We start from the raw sequence: 13939 nt of genomic DNA, 5'->3' as shown, positions 1-13939 counted from the left end.
TGCTCACTCACTCTTTCCTTTGGACGGCTCTCCTTCTCCCTGGTTTTCCCCAAGACCTCCGTCTGGTTTCCTGACACCTGACATCCTTCCCAGGCTCAACTGAGGGTCTGCTCCTGGGTTCTCTCCCCTCCACCTCTAATCTCCATCTCCAGCCCAGACCTCACCCCTGAGCTCTAGGCCTAGGCAGACAGTTGCAGGCTGGCTCCAGCGGAATCCACACTCCCCTCCAGCCTGCCTACCCTTTCCTACACTCCCTCGCGGTGAGCGCCAGGCACCATTAGCCTCTTACGGCTCTAGTCAGAAACCTGGGAACCCCTCAGAACGCCCCCCACTCCCACTTCAGCCTTGACAAACATCAAGCCCTGCTACCATCTCACCTTCTCTCACACTATCCCCTCCTCTCCAAGCCAGCGTTGGGTAAACCTTTTTCCAGCCACACCCAACTGCTAAATCAGCTCCTCCTGGGCAATCTTGCCCACCTCCAACCACTCCTCCATTCTGCTGTGGGATAATGGTCTCGCCTCCCCAGTGGCTCCCTATCAAGGTAAGAAAACACAGTCTCTAACACAACCTGGCCCCTGCCCTTTCTTCCTGGCCCCCCACTCCCTCATTCACTCCAGCCAAAGGAAAACGTGCTCTCTCTCATCTTTAGGTTCTTGTAAAAGCTGTTGCTCTGTCTGGAACACTGCGCCTCTGCCTGCTGGCCTGCTAACGCCTACTCATGTTTCAAAGCTGTGCAAGTCCATTTCCTCCAGGAAACCTTCCTGATTCCCCCACGCTGACTAAGGTGACTCTCCTCCAGGATCCCCCAGCACCCTGTACCTGTCATGAGTACCCAAACTGCAAGCATCAAGCCTCCAAATCAACTTAACCTGCCTCTAGGGGACCTCCTAAATTTATACTTACTTCACAGAGGATGTGGACCATTCAGGAGGAGGAAGCAAAACGGCTTATCCCAAGGCCCCCGAACACCACTGAAGGGAGGCCCACCCAGACCCAGAGAAGCCAGCTCTGATACTCAGGACAGGGCTGTGGATTCAGTGTCACAACCCGGGAGGAGAGGCAGAAAGCCCAGGCGGGGGCAGACGGTAGGGAAAAGAACACATCCCAGCCCCTCCTGCCCATCTAGGAGTTTACATTAAGGATGAGGATGTAAAGGCAGCTCTCATGCCACCTTTGGGCTGTGTTGAGGGAGGGCAGGAATACCGGTGCGGCATAAACACCCCCTGAATGGGGGGCCGGGAGTCTTGGGCTCTCAGTCTGACTGCCCCCCCCTACATCTGAGGGACCCTGGACCCTGCAGCTCTCATGGACTCCATTTCCTCATCTGACAAATGGGGACAGCTCTCCTTGGCCCATCAACGTCATGAGATGGAAGGAACCTGCCAAGTACAGACGTGATGCCAACTCTGAAGAGAATAAAACTTCCAGAAAGTGGTGAGTATAATTAGAAGTGGTGCTGGAATGTGGCAGGGCCAGCTGAGGATGCCGTCGTCAGAGCCAGGAAGCCCTAACCACCTCCTCTCTCTCACCTCTGGGATCAGCATCACCGCCTCCCGCTGGAACAGCCGTCGGGAGCAGCCCAGACTCCTTCCCACCCACTTTTCGCCTATCAGCACTGGCCCCCTGGGGTTCCCTTCCCCGGTTCACTTTTGTCTTCCCCTCTGGATTGGGAACTCCTTGGGAATACAGTGGGAACAGTGTCTTTCATCTCTGTTCAGTGGCTGTCACACAGTCGACACTCAGTGAATCTGGATGACCAAAGGTATGAGTTGGTGGGCTGGGGGCCTCCCAGAGGCCAGTGCTGGAGCCTGTGCCCCTCTGCTCCTCCCCACACCCCACTTCTTCACTCAGGTCTCCTGAAGTGCTAGACTCCCTCTGGACTTTGCTGCCCCGGCTAAGTCATACGCCATTCCCCACAGTGACCTGTCTCTCCAGGCCTCAGCTCTGGTCACCCATCACCAGCCACCCGGTGAGGTCATGGCCTCATAATTCTTCCAAAAGAGACCAATGCCACAGTGACCACAGTCACACAGGCATCCACTGTCCACTCAGCACAGTCCTAAGCACGTCGGGACCACCCCTGAAAGGCACAAATGCAAACCAATGAGGCACCTGCTGGGGTCAGGAAAAAAATATTTTTCTGAGGGTCACGTATGTGGGGAGCATCTTAGCTTTTCTTTTGTCCTCTAAAGGTATCTTGGCTCTCCTCTCTGACCTCAGGACCAGTCCCTCCCCTCTGGCTCTCTGCCTTCCACAGTCTGCTCCCCCAAGGGCCGCCACTTGACAAGCTGCACTGCCCCAGGCCCTCCTGCGCTGAGAACCTGAGCTCGCATCCCCCTTCCCCTGCTGGCCCACATCACTTCTCCCCACCTCATTCCTCACCCCCTACACCTCATCATCATCATCATCCCCCAAACCCCTGGCTTATGGGGACACCTGCTGGTCCAAGGTCCCAAGAGGAAGCAGCTTCAGAGCCAGTACCACGGAAGGCTCGTGTCTCCAAAGCTTCCGCCGTCCTGCCTTGGGGTGAAGGAACCCTTCACCCACCCCTGGAGGAGCTGAAGCTGGAATGTGAACACCTCAGCCCTTGGGCTGCTCTGCGCCCCTCTTCCTCCTGGAGAGTGGTTTCTGGGTGCCCGCTCACCTGGCACTGGGCTGTGGCTCCTCAGCTGGGCGTGTCTCCAAGGGCAGAAGCGCAAGCGGGGAGGCTGGGGTGACTGCAGCGTGGTCCTCCCCAAGTGGAGGGGGGGAGCTCCCAGTGGGGGAGGCTGGCTCCCCGGGGGGTGGGGAGCAAGAGGTCAGGGGCCAGGCTCCAGGCAGGGGCGAGCACGGAGGGCTGGGCCCCCCGTGGTGGCGGCTGGCCCAGGGTGGGAGAGGGGGCCGCGGAAAGGCAGGTTCTGCGGGGGTGGGCAGCTCTTCAGGACCACAGTGGACGGAAGGGTCCCTGGACCCTGGAAGGGATGTGGACGGGAGGCTGGGGGGATCTTGGCTCCCCTGAGGCAAGAAGGGGTTCAAGGCATCCTCTTCCGAGACCCACAAGTCAGCCTGTTGGGAGCTGCCTGACAGGAACCCACATGCCTCTCCTACTGGTTCCTGGCTCTGGGCCTCAGGAGCCTCAGGGCCTTCTTCTCTCTCTGGAGCCCCCCAGATCTGCTGACTCTGAAGAGCCAAGGTCTTTGAGGGTGTCGCGGCAGGATCCTGAGGGCAGCTGGTGGGCCGAGGTAGGCAGGGCCCAGACACAGGAGGGCTGGCATCCTCTGCTAGATCTTCCAGGCCTGGCCCACCCAGCGTGGCTCCAGAGCGGCTGTCAGACTCCGACTCGGGTTTCTCGCCCTCATCCTCCTCGGCCTCCGGGGGACCAGCAGTCAACGCACGTGGGAAGACATCTTCTCCTCCCATCTCTGACCCCCTGCTACTCAGCCCCCCTGCCGCTTTCTCCTTCTCTTCCTCCATCGCTGCCTCCTTCTCCTGGGAACCTGAGGGTGTGAAGAGACGCGGTGGCTTGGGAGGTGGTGTGTTGGGCTGCAGCCCCTTGTCCGACACCCACTCAGGTTTGGGCTCTGACTCCGGCTCCAGTGGGGGAAGCCCCGCACGCCTCTTGGGGCTCACAGGTTCTGGTGACTCTGGCTGCATCTGGGGAGTGGGCGGCTCATCAGACTCTCCCCGCAGGACCGGTGAGGAAGCCTCAGCTGCAGGAGAAACGGTGACCACATCCCACGGCCAGGAATCGTCGACTGTGTCGAGCTCGTGGAAAAGCTGGCTGCCACCCTGGGAGGCCTCCTCGTCCTGGCCCTCAGGGGCACTGTCTGGGCCAGGCAGCCTCTCCCACACACTGATCACTTCTGGGGAGCTAAACAGAGACGTCGCACTGTCTGCCAGACTCTGCCCTGCTCCCCCTCCTGGGGCTGGCAACTCCCTGTCTGCTTCAGAGTCTGAGGCTCTCGGGTGCGGCCGGGCTGACGCGGAGGGCAGGCAGGCCCCTTCCGCCCCGAGGGGCCCCGGGTCAACCACACTCGTGCTCTGATGGTCCAGTCCCAAGTCCAGAGGAACTCTGGGCTCCAGCCACACGCTGCTCCCACCCCCTTCTCCTCCCCCAGGGTCCCCCTGGGGCTCCGCTGCTTTCACTGCCACGGCCCCAGGGCCTGGGTCTTGCTGCCCAGTCGCCTCCAGCCCCACTCCTGCTGGGGCCAAGCTCTCAGTCCTGGCCTCTGGACGCAGCCTGCTGGCAGCAAAGATGTTGAAGGTGTCGTCCCACTCAGGCGGGGCTTTCCCAGGGGAGGCCAGGGGAGTGGGGCTGGCCCTCGAGGCACTGGGGAGAGAGGGAGCAGGTGAAGGAGAGTTTAGTGCTGTGTCGGCTATGAGTTCCTCGAAGAAAGGGCTGCTCTGCAGGGAGGAGAGGAACGGGTTGGAAAGACCCAAGAATCCCCATGGGGCGGCTTCAGGGATGGCGGTGGCAGCCAGCGGCAGCAGTGGCAGCAGCGGGGGAGGTGGCTGCAAAAAGGTTAGTGCTTAGCATGGGAGCAGCGGTGGGAGCAGGAGTGGGGGGGCCGGAGCGCAGGGGGAGCAGGGGAGGAGGTGAGGAAGAGCAGCTGGGTCAGATTCTACCTGAGGAGACACGTCCAGGCTGTGGGGGGAGACAAAACCGTGAGCCTCCTGGTTAATGCTGAGACTGGAAACTCCCCTGCTGAACCCCACACCCCTGCCCCCCGCCTGCCCGGGGAAGAGGTGCCACAGTGCTCCCCAGGCTGGGCTCGGGGACGTGGGCCAGGGGACGGAGGGGAGACCCCGACGTGTACATGATGAGGCGTCACCCAAGGACGAAGGCTCTAGACAGAGCTCATCTGGTCCTCACACCAACCCCGAGGAGCAAGAATCCCGCTTTACAGGAGGGATCCCAACGACTACCCCATGCTGACGACTACTCGAGGCCAGACTGACACCTGAAGAACCAACCAGAAAGCACCTGACATCCCTTTATGGACTGAGACACAGGAAAGAAAATACCAGCTGGCTTGGGCAGGATAAAGAGACCAGAGAAAAGCCAGGCCCAGGTATTTGGCTGCGTGAAGCCAGCACTACTAGAACCCAGCCGGGGCCCGACATTCTGACCCCTGAAGCAGCCTGGGGTCTCCTGAGCCCTTGCACAAGTGGGAGGTAATGACGGGGCTGTTAACAGGCATGGCAAGGTGTCAGCTGGAGAGGACGCGGCCTTTTCGCTTCTGGGAAGGGTACCGTAACCGGCCAAGGAGGACACGGCGCTGCTGAGGATGTCTGCTGTCAGGCATCCACCTGGCCTGGCACGTGGCAGGCAGCCTCCCTCACCAAGGGCACCCACGGGCCAGCCTTGGAAGCGACGCTGCTGGGGGGACAGAGGCTGGGATATGGCAGCAGAGGCGGCAGCAGCGACTCTGGATGTCACCAGGGGACTCCCAGGGTCCCCCACACAGATCCCTGGCCCCCCTGGGAAATCCACTCCTTGATAATACACTCACACTCCCCAAGATACGCGCTGGCCTTCAGGTGTCCCCTCCAGGGTCTTCTTGGAGGCAGCATGTCCTGCACTTGTACCTTATCTACAGCACGCAGCTGACTCGAGGGGAATGGGAAGGAACAGACTCTAAAATTAGAGCTCTTGGCTTCCCCGGGACAACCCCAGGACACAGACAGAAGTCCAGAAAGACAGTACAGGGGAAAAGGGGGACCCAACACCCCTGCTTTCAGCAGTCTGACAATGGTTCGCGGCTCCTTGCAGCTGAGTCCAGACCTCAGTGGCCTGTCAGTGGCCTGGATTTGCCTGCTATTTGACCCCCATCTTCAGCCCCCCTCTAAGCCCCAAGACCCCCATTCCTTGACCCCTGCCAGCCCAGGTGGAAACATCCTGAAGAACTCCTACACATTCATCTTCTCCACTCAAGCTGCTTCTTCCCACGGGGAAATGCTCGGGGCGAGCCCTGAGGTCCCAGAAGCCAGGCCTCACCAATCAGCCCACGAGGAATGATGGTTGGGGTAGGAGGGGCACCTATGGAAAGAGGCCCAGAAGTCTGGAGCCAGGATTCTTCTGGGAACCCAGGGGCCAGATGGAGCAGGTGCCACACAGAGCTGGGCAGAGGCAGGGCCCGCTCATCCGCAGACACCGGGGGCAGGCAGTGGGAAGGAGTCCAGTTCAACCAGCAGCACAGGCGGGCTACCCAGACAGGCTGGAGTCTATGAGCCCAGCCTCACAGGCGAGACACAGCCAGGTCCCCACCTCTGGGTTTCTCTTAAGAATCTAGCTTCCAGAGACTCTCCTGATCCCGTTTCTGCCCAACAATAACTCCCGGCCAGGGCGGGCATAAAAAGTCCCGTCCTCTCCCACCACACCAGGGTTTCCCAGAACAGCTCTGCCTCTGCGGTCAAGGCACGGTAAAGACACTGAAAGAGGGAGGATCCTGGGCCCAGAGTCCCAACACCTCCAAAGGTCCCTTCTCCCTTCATCGAGATATGTCTACCTTGGGGACCAAGGAGAGCAATGTACCACCACCATGTGGGTCAAGACCCTGCCCTCAGCCCACCCCCACCATTGGAGCACCCACTCCCGATACAGCCCAACCCTGCCTGCCGGCAGGACTCAGCCCCCAGGAACAGGGCTGGGGGACTCTGAGCTGTCTCTCCCCAGTACCCTGTATGACAAGAGGACAGAGGGGTCAGATGGAAGCAGCTCCATCAACATTAAATAGCACCAAGCTTAGCTCTACGTCCCTCAGCCCCAGCCTGGCCCCACTCACTCTTACAGTCTTGCAGCAATGTGGCTGACTGTCAGAACCGCAGGGCAGGGGAGGGCAGGGGAAGGGCTGGGAGCCCCAGGCTTGGCTGGCAACCCTCCCCGCACTGGCTACCCAGAGGTGCACACAAACCCGTTGGTATGGAACCAGCAAAGGGCTTTCCCTGGAGGAAGGTGTGCCCCAGGTGCCAAGCCTGGCAGCCTCCCCAGAGCCAGCACAACCTCTGAGAGCCTCCTGTCCATCCCTCCTACCCAGTAACACGTCCCCCTGCCCCCATGCCTCCCTCACCCTTGCTCAACATCAGGCGCACATTCTGAAAGTTCTTACTTTAAAAAGTCCCCTCCTGGGAACTCCCTGGCAGTCCAGTGGTTAGGGCTCCACACTTTCACTACTGAGGGCCCAGGTTCAACCCCTGGTCAAGGGACTACCGTCCCACAAGCTGTGCGGCGCGGCCAAAAAAAAAGAGTCCCCTCCCTACCATTCCACCTGGCACAGATCAGATCAGAGACACATTCCCATGTGTGGTTATCTTTGCAGGGTATGCTCAGAGGACAGAACCCACCACGCTAGCCCAGCACATTGCTGTCCCCCCGCCAAGCAGCAGGCGCTACAACATATGCTGACTTATCTTCTCTTTTAGGACCGAAAGTTGGGGAAAGAAATCAGAAGTCCAAATGTCTCTGCCCCTTCGACTTGACAGAATAAAACTTCAGGGCCTTACTGTTGCTTAAGAACCTTAGAGCAATTGGAGGAACCTGCCACTTAATACAGCTATCACCTGTTCCCTCCGACAGCCCCCCTTCTTCTTAAACACAGCCGTTGCTGGGTAACTCACTACACACCAGGACACCTCTGTAGCTAGGGGCCAGGTTTCAAGGGTGAACAGCTAGCTCTTCCTTAGACTGAGATGAGCTATGTGTCCTTGTTATTTCCATGCATTGGTCCCAGAGGTGGCATGTGGATCTGCAAAGACTCTCCCACAGGCACTCCCTGAAAAGGCTAAAGCCAGCCTTTCAGGCATACCCACCCCAGCCAAAGTGCCTTCAGCCAGCCCTCCTAAGGCTCCATCTCCTGGTGTCTGAGATGTGCCCCGATGTCCAGGAAACATGACTGGACACATCCTCTCCCTTCATCTGGGCACAGTGAGGTGACACAGTGGGGCCCTGCATGCTCTAAGTAGGGAGACCATATAATTTATCTTCCAAACCAGAATGTTTTTAATAGAGTAAAGGGGCACTATTAACGATGCCAGGAAAACAGGCACAAACAGGATTTATGGCCACACTAACTCTAAGTCACTGGCACACATCACAGTTACGCATTTACACCACTGCGAATGCCGCTGAGACCCCCAGCTCTCTCGGCAGCCAGCGCACACTCCAGGCTCATCAGGACCTCACTGTTCACCACCTGGTGAGGGGCTAGGGCAGATGCAGAGACTGCTAAAGGCCACCACAATACACTTGCCTCTGTGTTGGGCCACGCTTACCCCCAATTTTAAAAAATGTCTGTATCTAACACTCGATCTCCTACTGTGCACAAAGTTCTATGGTTAGTGTGAGGGGAGGGAACAGGGGAGCTTGAGATGACCTGCTCTCAGGAAGCTTATACATACCCTAAAAGGGTCAGAAAGGGACAGACACAAAGACAATTCGTTTTGGCACTGGCGGTTTTAACACACATGGTCTTGATGGTCCTAAACACACACTAAAGTGACCTGTGCTGCAGCTCAGGGTGAACGGCTCACAGCAGGGCTGGTGAGCAGGGATGAGTTCTGTGGCCCAGACCTCAACCACCCACTCCCCCCCACCCCCCGCCCACATGCTGGTGGGGGCTAGCGTAACAGTCATGGGACCTGGCAGATGAGAGACAGGTCAGGAGGAACAGGAGGACCATCTTCCTGGCCTCTCATACTCTGGTTCCTCCTCTCCCAGCTGCTGCCTTCTCCAACAGCAACAGTTTATCTTCTGGATACTGCGCACAGCACATACTGCTTCTGGCCTCTGCACGGGGCCTCAGTGCCATGTGGGAGCACTAGAGGGCGCCGCTGCCCTGCCTAGTGAGGAACACCCAGCAATCTGCAATGGCAGCCCCAGGGCAGAGGCACCCAAACCTCTGGGCCTGTGGACAGGATCCCCTTGGGTGTCTCGCAGCTACAGTCGGTCACTCCAGTTCTAGGTGTCCAACTTATGGCTTCCTGCCGCAAGTCAGCTCACCTCTTATTCTCTCCTCAAAAGCCCCAAGACCTCTGGGCAAGCACCAAGGGTGGTTTCTTCCAGGCCAGCCCTTCCCTCCGAGGCACACAGGGCCAGCGTGATGCTGACAGGGCTCAATGTCCAGGTCTCACACCTCTGCAGGCCAGGTCACTGCACCCCAAGAACAGTCCCTCCCACCCCGCCTGGACGCAAGGCCACAGAGCCTGCCCTTCAGCCACTGTAAGCAAATGGGTCCCAGGGAGGGCAGGAGGCCCCATCTGCCCCCCAACCTGCAGAGGACGAGCTCGGAATTCAAGTACGAGAAGGGCAAAACCCTCAGCTTCCTTATGTTCATCCATCACCCAACTTCTCTTGCCTCTGAAAGGCCATCAGGAGACATGGAGAAACAGAAGGAAAACAGAGGCTGTAAAAGCACCAGCAATGGCAACCGCAACATCACTCGGTCATGGCCTGCAGACCTCTGAGCCCAAAGCCTGGCACTCGCCTAGAAACAGCCTCACAGAGGAATGTCCCCCACATCCATCCCACCCTGGAAGAGGCCCAGAGACACCCCATGGACAAGAGCGCTGAGCCCATGCTCTGTGCCCCTCCCTCCACCACACCACCTACAATCTCTGAGTTGTCACAGGGCCACCAGCTCAGCCTGGGCATCTGAGAAAGGCCCGTCCCCCTCTTCCTCTAGGCTGCAGGTAGCCAGCGGTTCCCCTGGGCCCCGGTGAGCAGGGCTGGGCAGCGGGGAACCGAAGCTGCTCCTAAGCAGGGGAGACATCACCCAGAGACGGAGCCACCCCACACACCCATCTATGAGGCTGTACGGAGAGCTGCCAGACGGCCAGGGCTCAAACCTGAAAGGCCCTGCATTCCTCTCCCTGCTCCTCTGAGCAAACTCAGAATTTCACAGGGAAAGAGAAGAACCAGGACTTCAGGAGTCCTCTCCCCTCTGCTGGGGAAGAGGTTTAGGGCCCCTCCCTCTGCCCTATCTCCTGGCCGTTTACCACTGCGCCCACTCTTCCCACCCCGCCTCCGGCCCACATATCCACCGATGGGGACAGGCAGGCTTGCTGAGAGAACAGTAACGGCCGCCCTTGCCACACTGGCTGGGGTTGTCACAGATGCTCTTGCCCAGGGCTGGCCCTGGGCCCTTGGCAGCGGCGGGGGACACCTGCTCCTGGCCAAAGCCCGGAGCCCCTCCCTGGGCCCTGCTGGACAGTGAAGCAGCCTCCGCTGGCTCCAACTTACGAGGAGGTCAGAGGGCCAGGGTGAGGGCTAGGGACTCTGTCCCAGGCCTAGGCTGAAGGACTCCTGCATTCCTCTCCCAGGTGGGACTCAGCATATTCAAAACAGAGCAGCCACCATCAGCACTTGCCATACCCCAAGACCAAGAGACACCAGAGAGGGCCAGAGCCCCAAGAGTCTCCAAGGACACAGGGTAGGTCACAGATTTCAGGGGAGCTGTCCACAGCCTCTGGCCAAGGCCGGGGAGCAACCGGGGGTGAGTGTATAGGGGAGGGGGTGGACACATCAATTACTCAACTCCCATCTCTCAGAGAGAAGAGAGCACAGAGCCAGCTGGGACAGCTGGTGGGATGTCATCTAGCTTCAGAAAGGGTGGGGGAAGTCTGAAGTGAGTCCTCGGTCCCCACCTCTCTACCTGCCAAAGTTGGGTGACCTTGAAGCCAGCGGGCAAGAGGTAGAGGTTGGGAAGCACAGAATTCATACAAACGGCCTTTCCTGCTTTTGTCCTATCCCTCCCCCTCCCTCAGGGGATGGGTGTGCCAACTCCGGAAGTGAGGCCCACAGGACCCCCAGAGCGCTGTGCCCTTCAACTCACCTGCATCCACGTGCAGACAACAAGCCTCGGCTTAGGGAGACAGGGTTCCCCGCTCAACCATGCAAAGCCAGAGCCCCAGCAGCCTGCCCAAGGGTTCCATCCTGCTCCATCCTCCCTGCCCCGGGGTTCGGTGCAAACACCCCAGCATCCATCCCAGGGATCAAAGCTGGTCTTGCCAAAGACGTACCTGGGTTTCTGAGTTGGTTCCTTGGCTTCTCTCAAGCCAAACCAGCTACTTTTGGCCTTTTCCTCCCCACTGGACGAGTGGTGCGGGGAGGCCCCCAGAGTGGGAACCCCCTTCTCCCCCAGAGAGCCTCGGCGCCCCATCTCGCTCCGACTCAGCCCCTGGTGGTGATGGTGGAAAAGGCCCATCCGGGGCTTCCGCTCCTCCTTCCGGGCTCCCTCCTTCTCGGCCACAGGCTCAGAGGAGGCCACCATGGGTGTGGCGACCTGCACCGGCCTCCCCTCTGAGGGCCAGGCCCCCTCCTCCTCTCCAGAGCAGCGGGCCCCAACGCCCAGCACCTGCGGGCTTAGCTCCTCCTGTCCAGGCACCGCCTCTGAGCTGCCGGTGCGGCGGCTGCTTCTGCCCCAGGACTCGTCCGCAGAGCGCGGCCCCTCCTCAGAGGGCCGGGAGGAGACAGTGTGCAGGGGGCCGGCGGGCGGAAATGGGCCGGAGATGGAGCTGCGGTGCCGCAGGGGCCCCTGGGGCTCCTCACTGTAAATGTGGCTCCCGTTGACGCAGAGAGAGGAGCGGGAGGTCCCGTCAAGGTGGCCCTGAAGGTCAAGAAGGGCCCGGGGAGGAGCGGCGCGCACCTGGCTGGCCTCATCGCTGTAGGTCCTTTTATGGGTGAGCGACTTGGGGGACTGTGCAGAGTCCCTGCCTGGAAAGGAAGCACACGCCGAGTTAGAAGCCCGCTGCCCGGCACCCGGCCTTCCCTACACCTGAGGGGGGGGCCCGCCCTCCCTCCCCTCCCTCCCTCCCTCCCCTCCCCTTCCCTCCCCCCCTCCCCTCCCCTTCCCTCCCCCCCTCCCCTCCCCTTCCCCCCCACCACTCACCCCCCTCGGAGGACAGCCAGCTGCTGCGGCTGGGCGAGCGGGTGAGGAGCTCGGCCCCGGGGCCCTGGCAGGCCAGGCTCCCACTGGCTGAGGACAGGGTGCTGTCCGAGCCTAGCGAGGTGTTGGACTGGGTCAGGGAAGACTTTCGCAGCTTGTTGCGGAGGAAGAAGCCCTTGGCTTTGCCCATCTTGCTCAGGCTGCCCAGCTCGGGGTCCTCCAGGGCGCTGCTCGGGAGGATGGCAGAGGCAGATTCCAGGTCAAACTTCTTCTTGCCCTTCATCTTGTCCTTGATCTTCCTGAAGGGGGAGCGAGGCTTGTCCTTCACGGACAGGTCAAACATGCTGGCGCTGAGGTTGTTGCGCGTGAACTGGATGGTGACCTGGATCTCTCCACGCTCCTTCTCCTTCTTGCCTGCCTTCGAGTGCAGCTTGTACCACCTGTGAGAAGGGGGTGCCGGGGCTCTGGTCACAGGTACCTCTCAGAGCCCCTCTCTGCTTCGGGAGCCACGAGAGCCTCCCCGCACAGGCTTCTGCTCTGACACTTAAGCCCTGCCGCCTTCCAGGCCACAGGAACAGCTAAGAAACTACCCACAACTTTTCCGTGATGAAGGAAACCACATCCCGCGTAGGGGAAGCTCTTCGGCACTACCAGGCAGGGCAGCCAAGTGACCCTCCTGCCCCGGCACCTTCCCTGGAGCTCAGAGACCTCCCCTGCCCCAGCCCCCCACATCTGAAACTCTGAGGCCCAGAGCAGCAAGGCCGGGTCTGGGAGGAACCCTTTCGACTCCAGGTCCCAGGTACAGACGCACCTACCCACATTTTCCCATTTACATCATCTCCTTTGGCTAGTCCCAGCCTAAGCTCTGCGCTGAGCCACCAGTGAGTCCAGGAAAGAACAGTTAACCCAGAGGCCCAGGGCCAGGAACACTAGTGCATGTACACACACACACACACACACACACACACACACACATACCTCACCCGCTCAGTTACTCACCCCAAGTCCTGCCAGGAACACCTCTGCAAGCTGGAGGAACAGACAAGAAGGCATAAAGGGGCCTTAAGAGACCCAGGGAAGGGAAAGAGCGCTCACTCATCTGTAAGCATCGACCGTGTGTTACAAAGGAATGCGGGGGTGCTCATCTCCCTTCCATTTACACCGCCCAGCAAACCTGGGGTCTTACAGATCAGGAGGTCAAAGCTCTGTGGTGAAGTAACTTATCCAAGAACAAGCAGCCAGGAAGGAGACTCTAATTAATAATAATGTATTGCTATTGGCTCATCAATCATAGCAAATGTACCACACTAATGTAAGAAGTTAATAACAGAGGAAACTAGAGCAGGAGGGGGTGTGAGGGAATACATACGGGAGCTCTCTGTACTTTCCACTTGTTTTTCTGTAAACCTAAAACTAAAACTAAACTCTATTAATTAAAAAAAGAAGACACAGTGAGCACACAGAGAACACAATGAGCAAGAGATCATGAAAGAGCTTTGTGATAACCTAGAGGTGTGGGATAGGGAAGGCGGGAGGGAGGGAGATGCAAGAGGGAAGAGATATGGGGATATATGTATATGTATAACTGATTCACTTTGTTATAAAGCAGAAACTAACACACCATTGCAAAGCAATTATACTCCAATAAAGATGTTAAAAAAAAAAAAAAAAACAGATCATGAAAGAAACAATACAAGAAAGTTCTCCTGAAGGACATGCGCACCGGCACAGAAGGGCCCACAAGCATGCAGCACAATGAACAAGGAAAGACCCAGCCAGCAGGGATCACTGCAAGGTTTCAGAGCACCAGGCATAAAAAGGAGACCCTAAAGGTTTCCAAAGAGGGGAGACAGGTTTGCACATTCGGGAATTAGAATAGCATCAGGTCCTCATGAGCAACACTGGGCACCACATGGAGTCATGCCTTCAAAATTCTGAGGGAAAAGCTTCCAGCATAGAATTCTGGACTCAGCCAACCAAGCATGAACGTGGAATAAAGCCCGGTGGAGGTGGTCAAATTGGTCACTTAAGGGCTCCAAGTCCCTCAGAGGATACACACACCACACCACACACAA

General features: G+C 58.8%; 1 protein-coding gene across 1 annotated transcript in view; it reads right to left on the bottom strand.

The window, feature by feature from the left end:
• RAB11FIP5 (RAB11 family interacting protein 5) overlaps positions 1–13939 on the bottom strand; it is a 37405-nt gene that overhangs the window by 3419 nt on the left and 20047 nt on the right. Inside the window, 5 exon segments of the mRNA XM_036872916.1 lie at positions 2648–4462; positions 4464–4551; positions 4554–4627; positions 10999–11692; positions 11868–12304. Of these exon segments, the coding sequence (XP_036728811.1) occupies positions 2648–4462; positions 4464–4551; positions 4554–4627; positions 10999–11692; positions 11868–12304 (3108 nt within the window).

This window comes from Balaenoptera musculus, chromosome 13, assembly GCF_009873245.2.
Source record: "Balaenoptera musculus isolate JJ_BM4_2016_0621 chromosome 13, mBalMus1.pri.v3, whole genome shotgun sequence".
In the NCBI taxonomy this organism is placed as follows: domain Eukaryota; kingdom Metazoa; phylum Chordata; class Mammalia; order Artiodactyla; family Balaenopteridae; genus Balaenoptera; species Balaenoptera musculus.
Note: the sequence above shows the minus strand (reverse complement) of the source record. Positions and strands in the feature narration are given on the sequence as shown.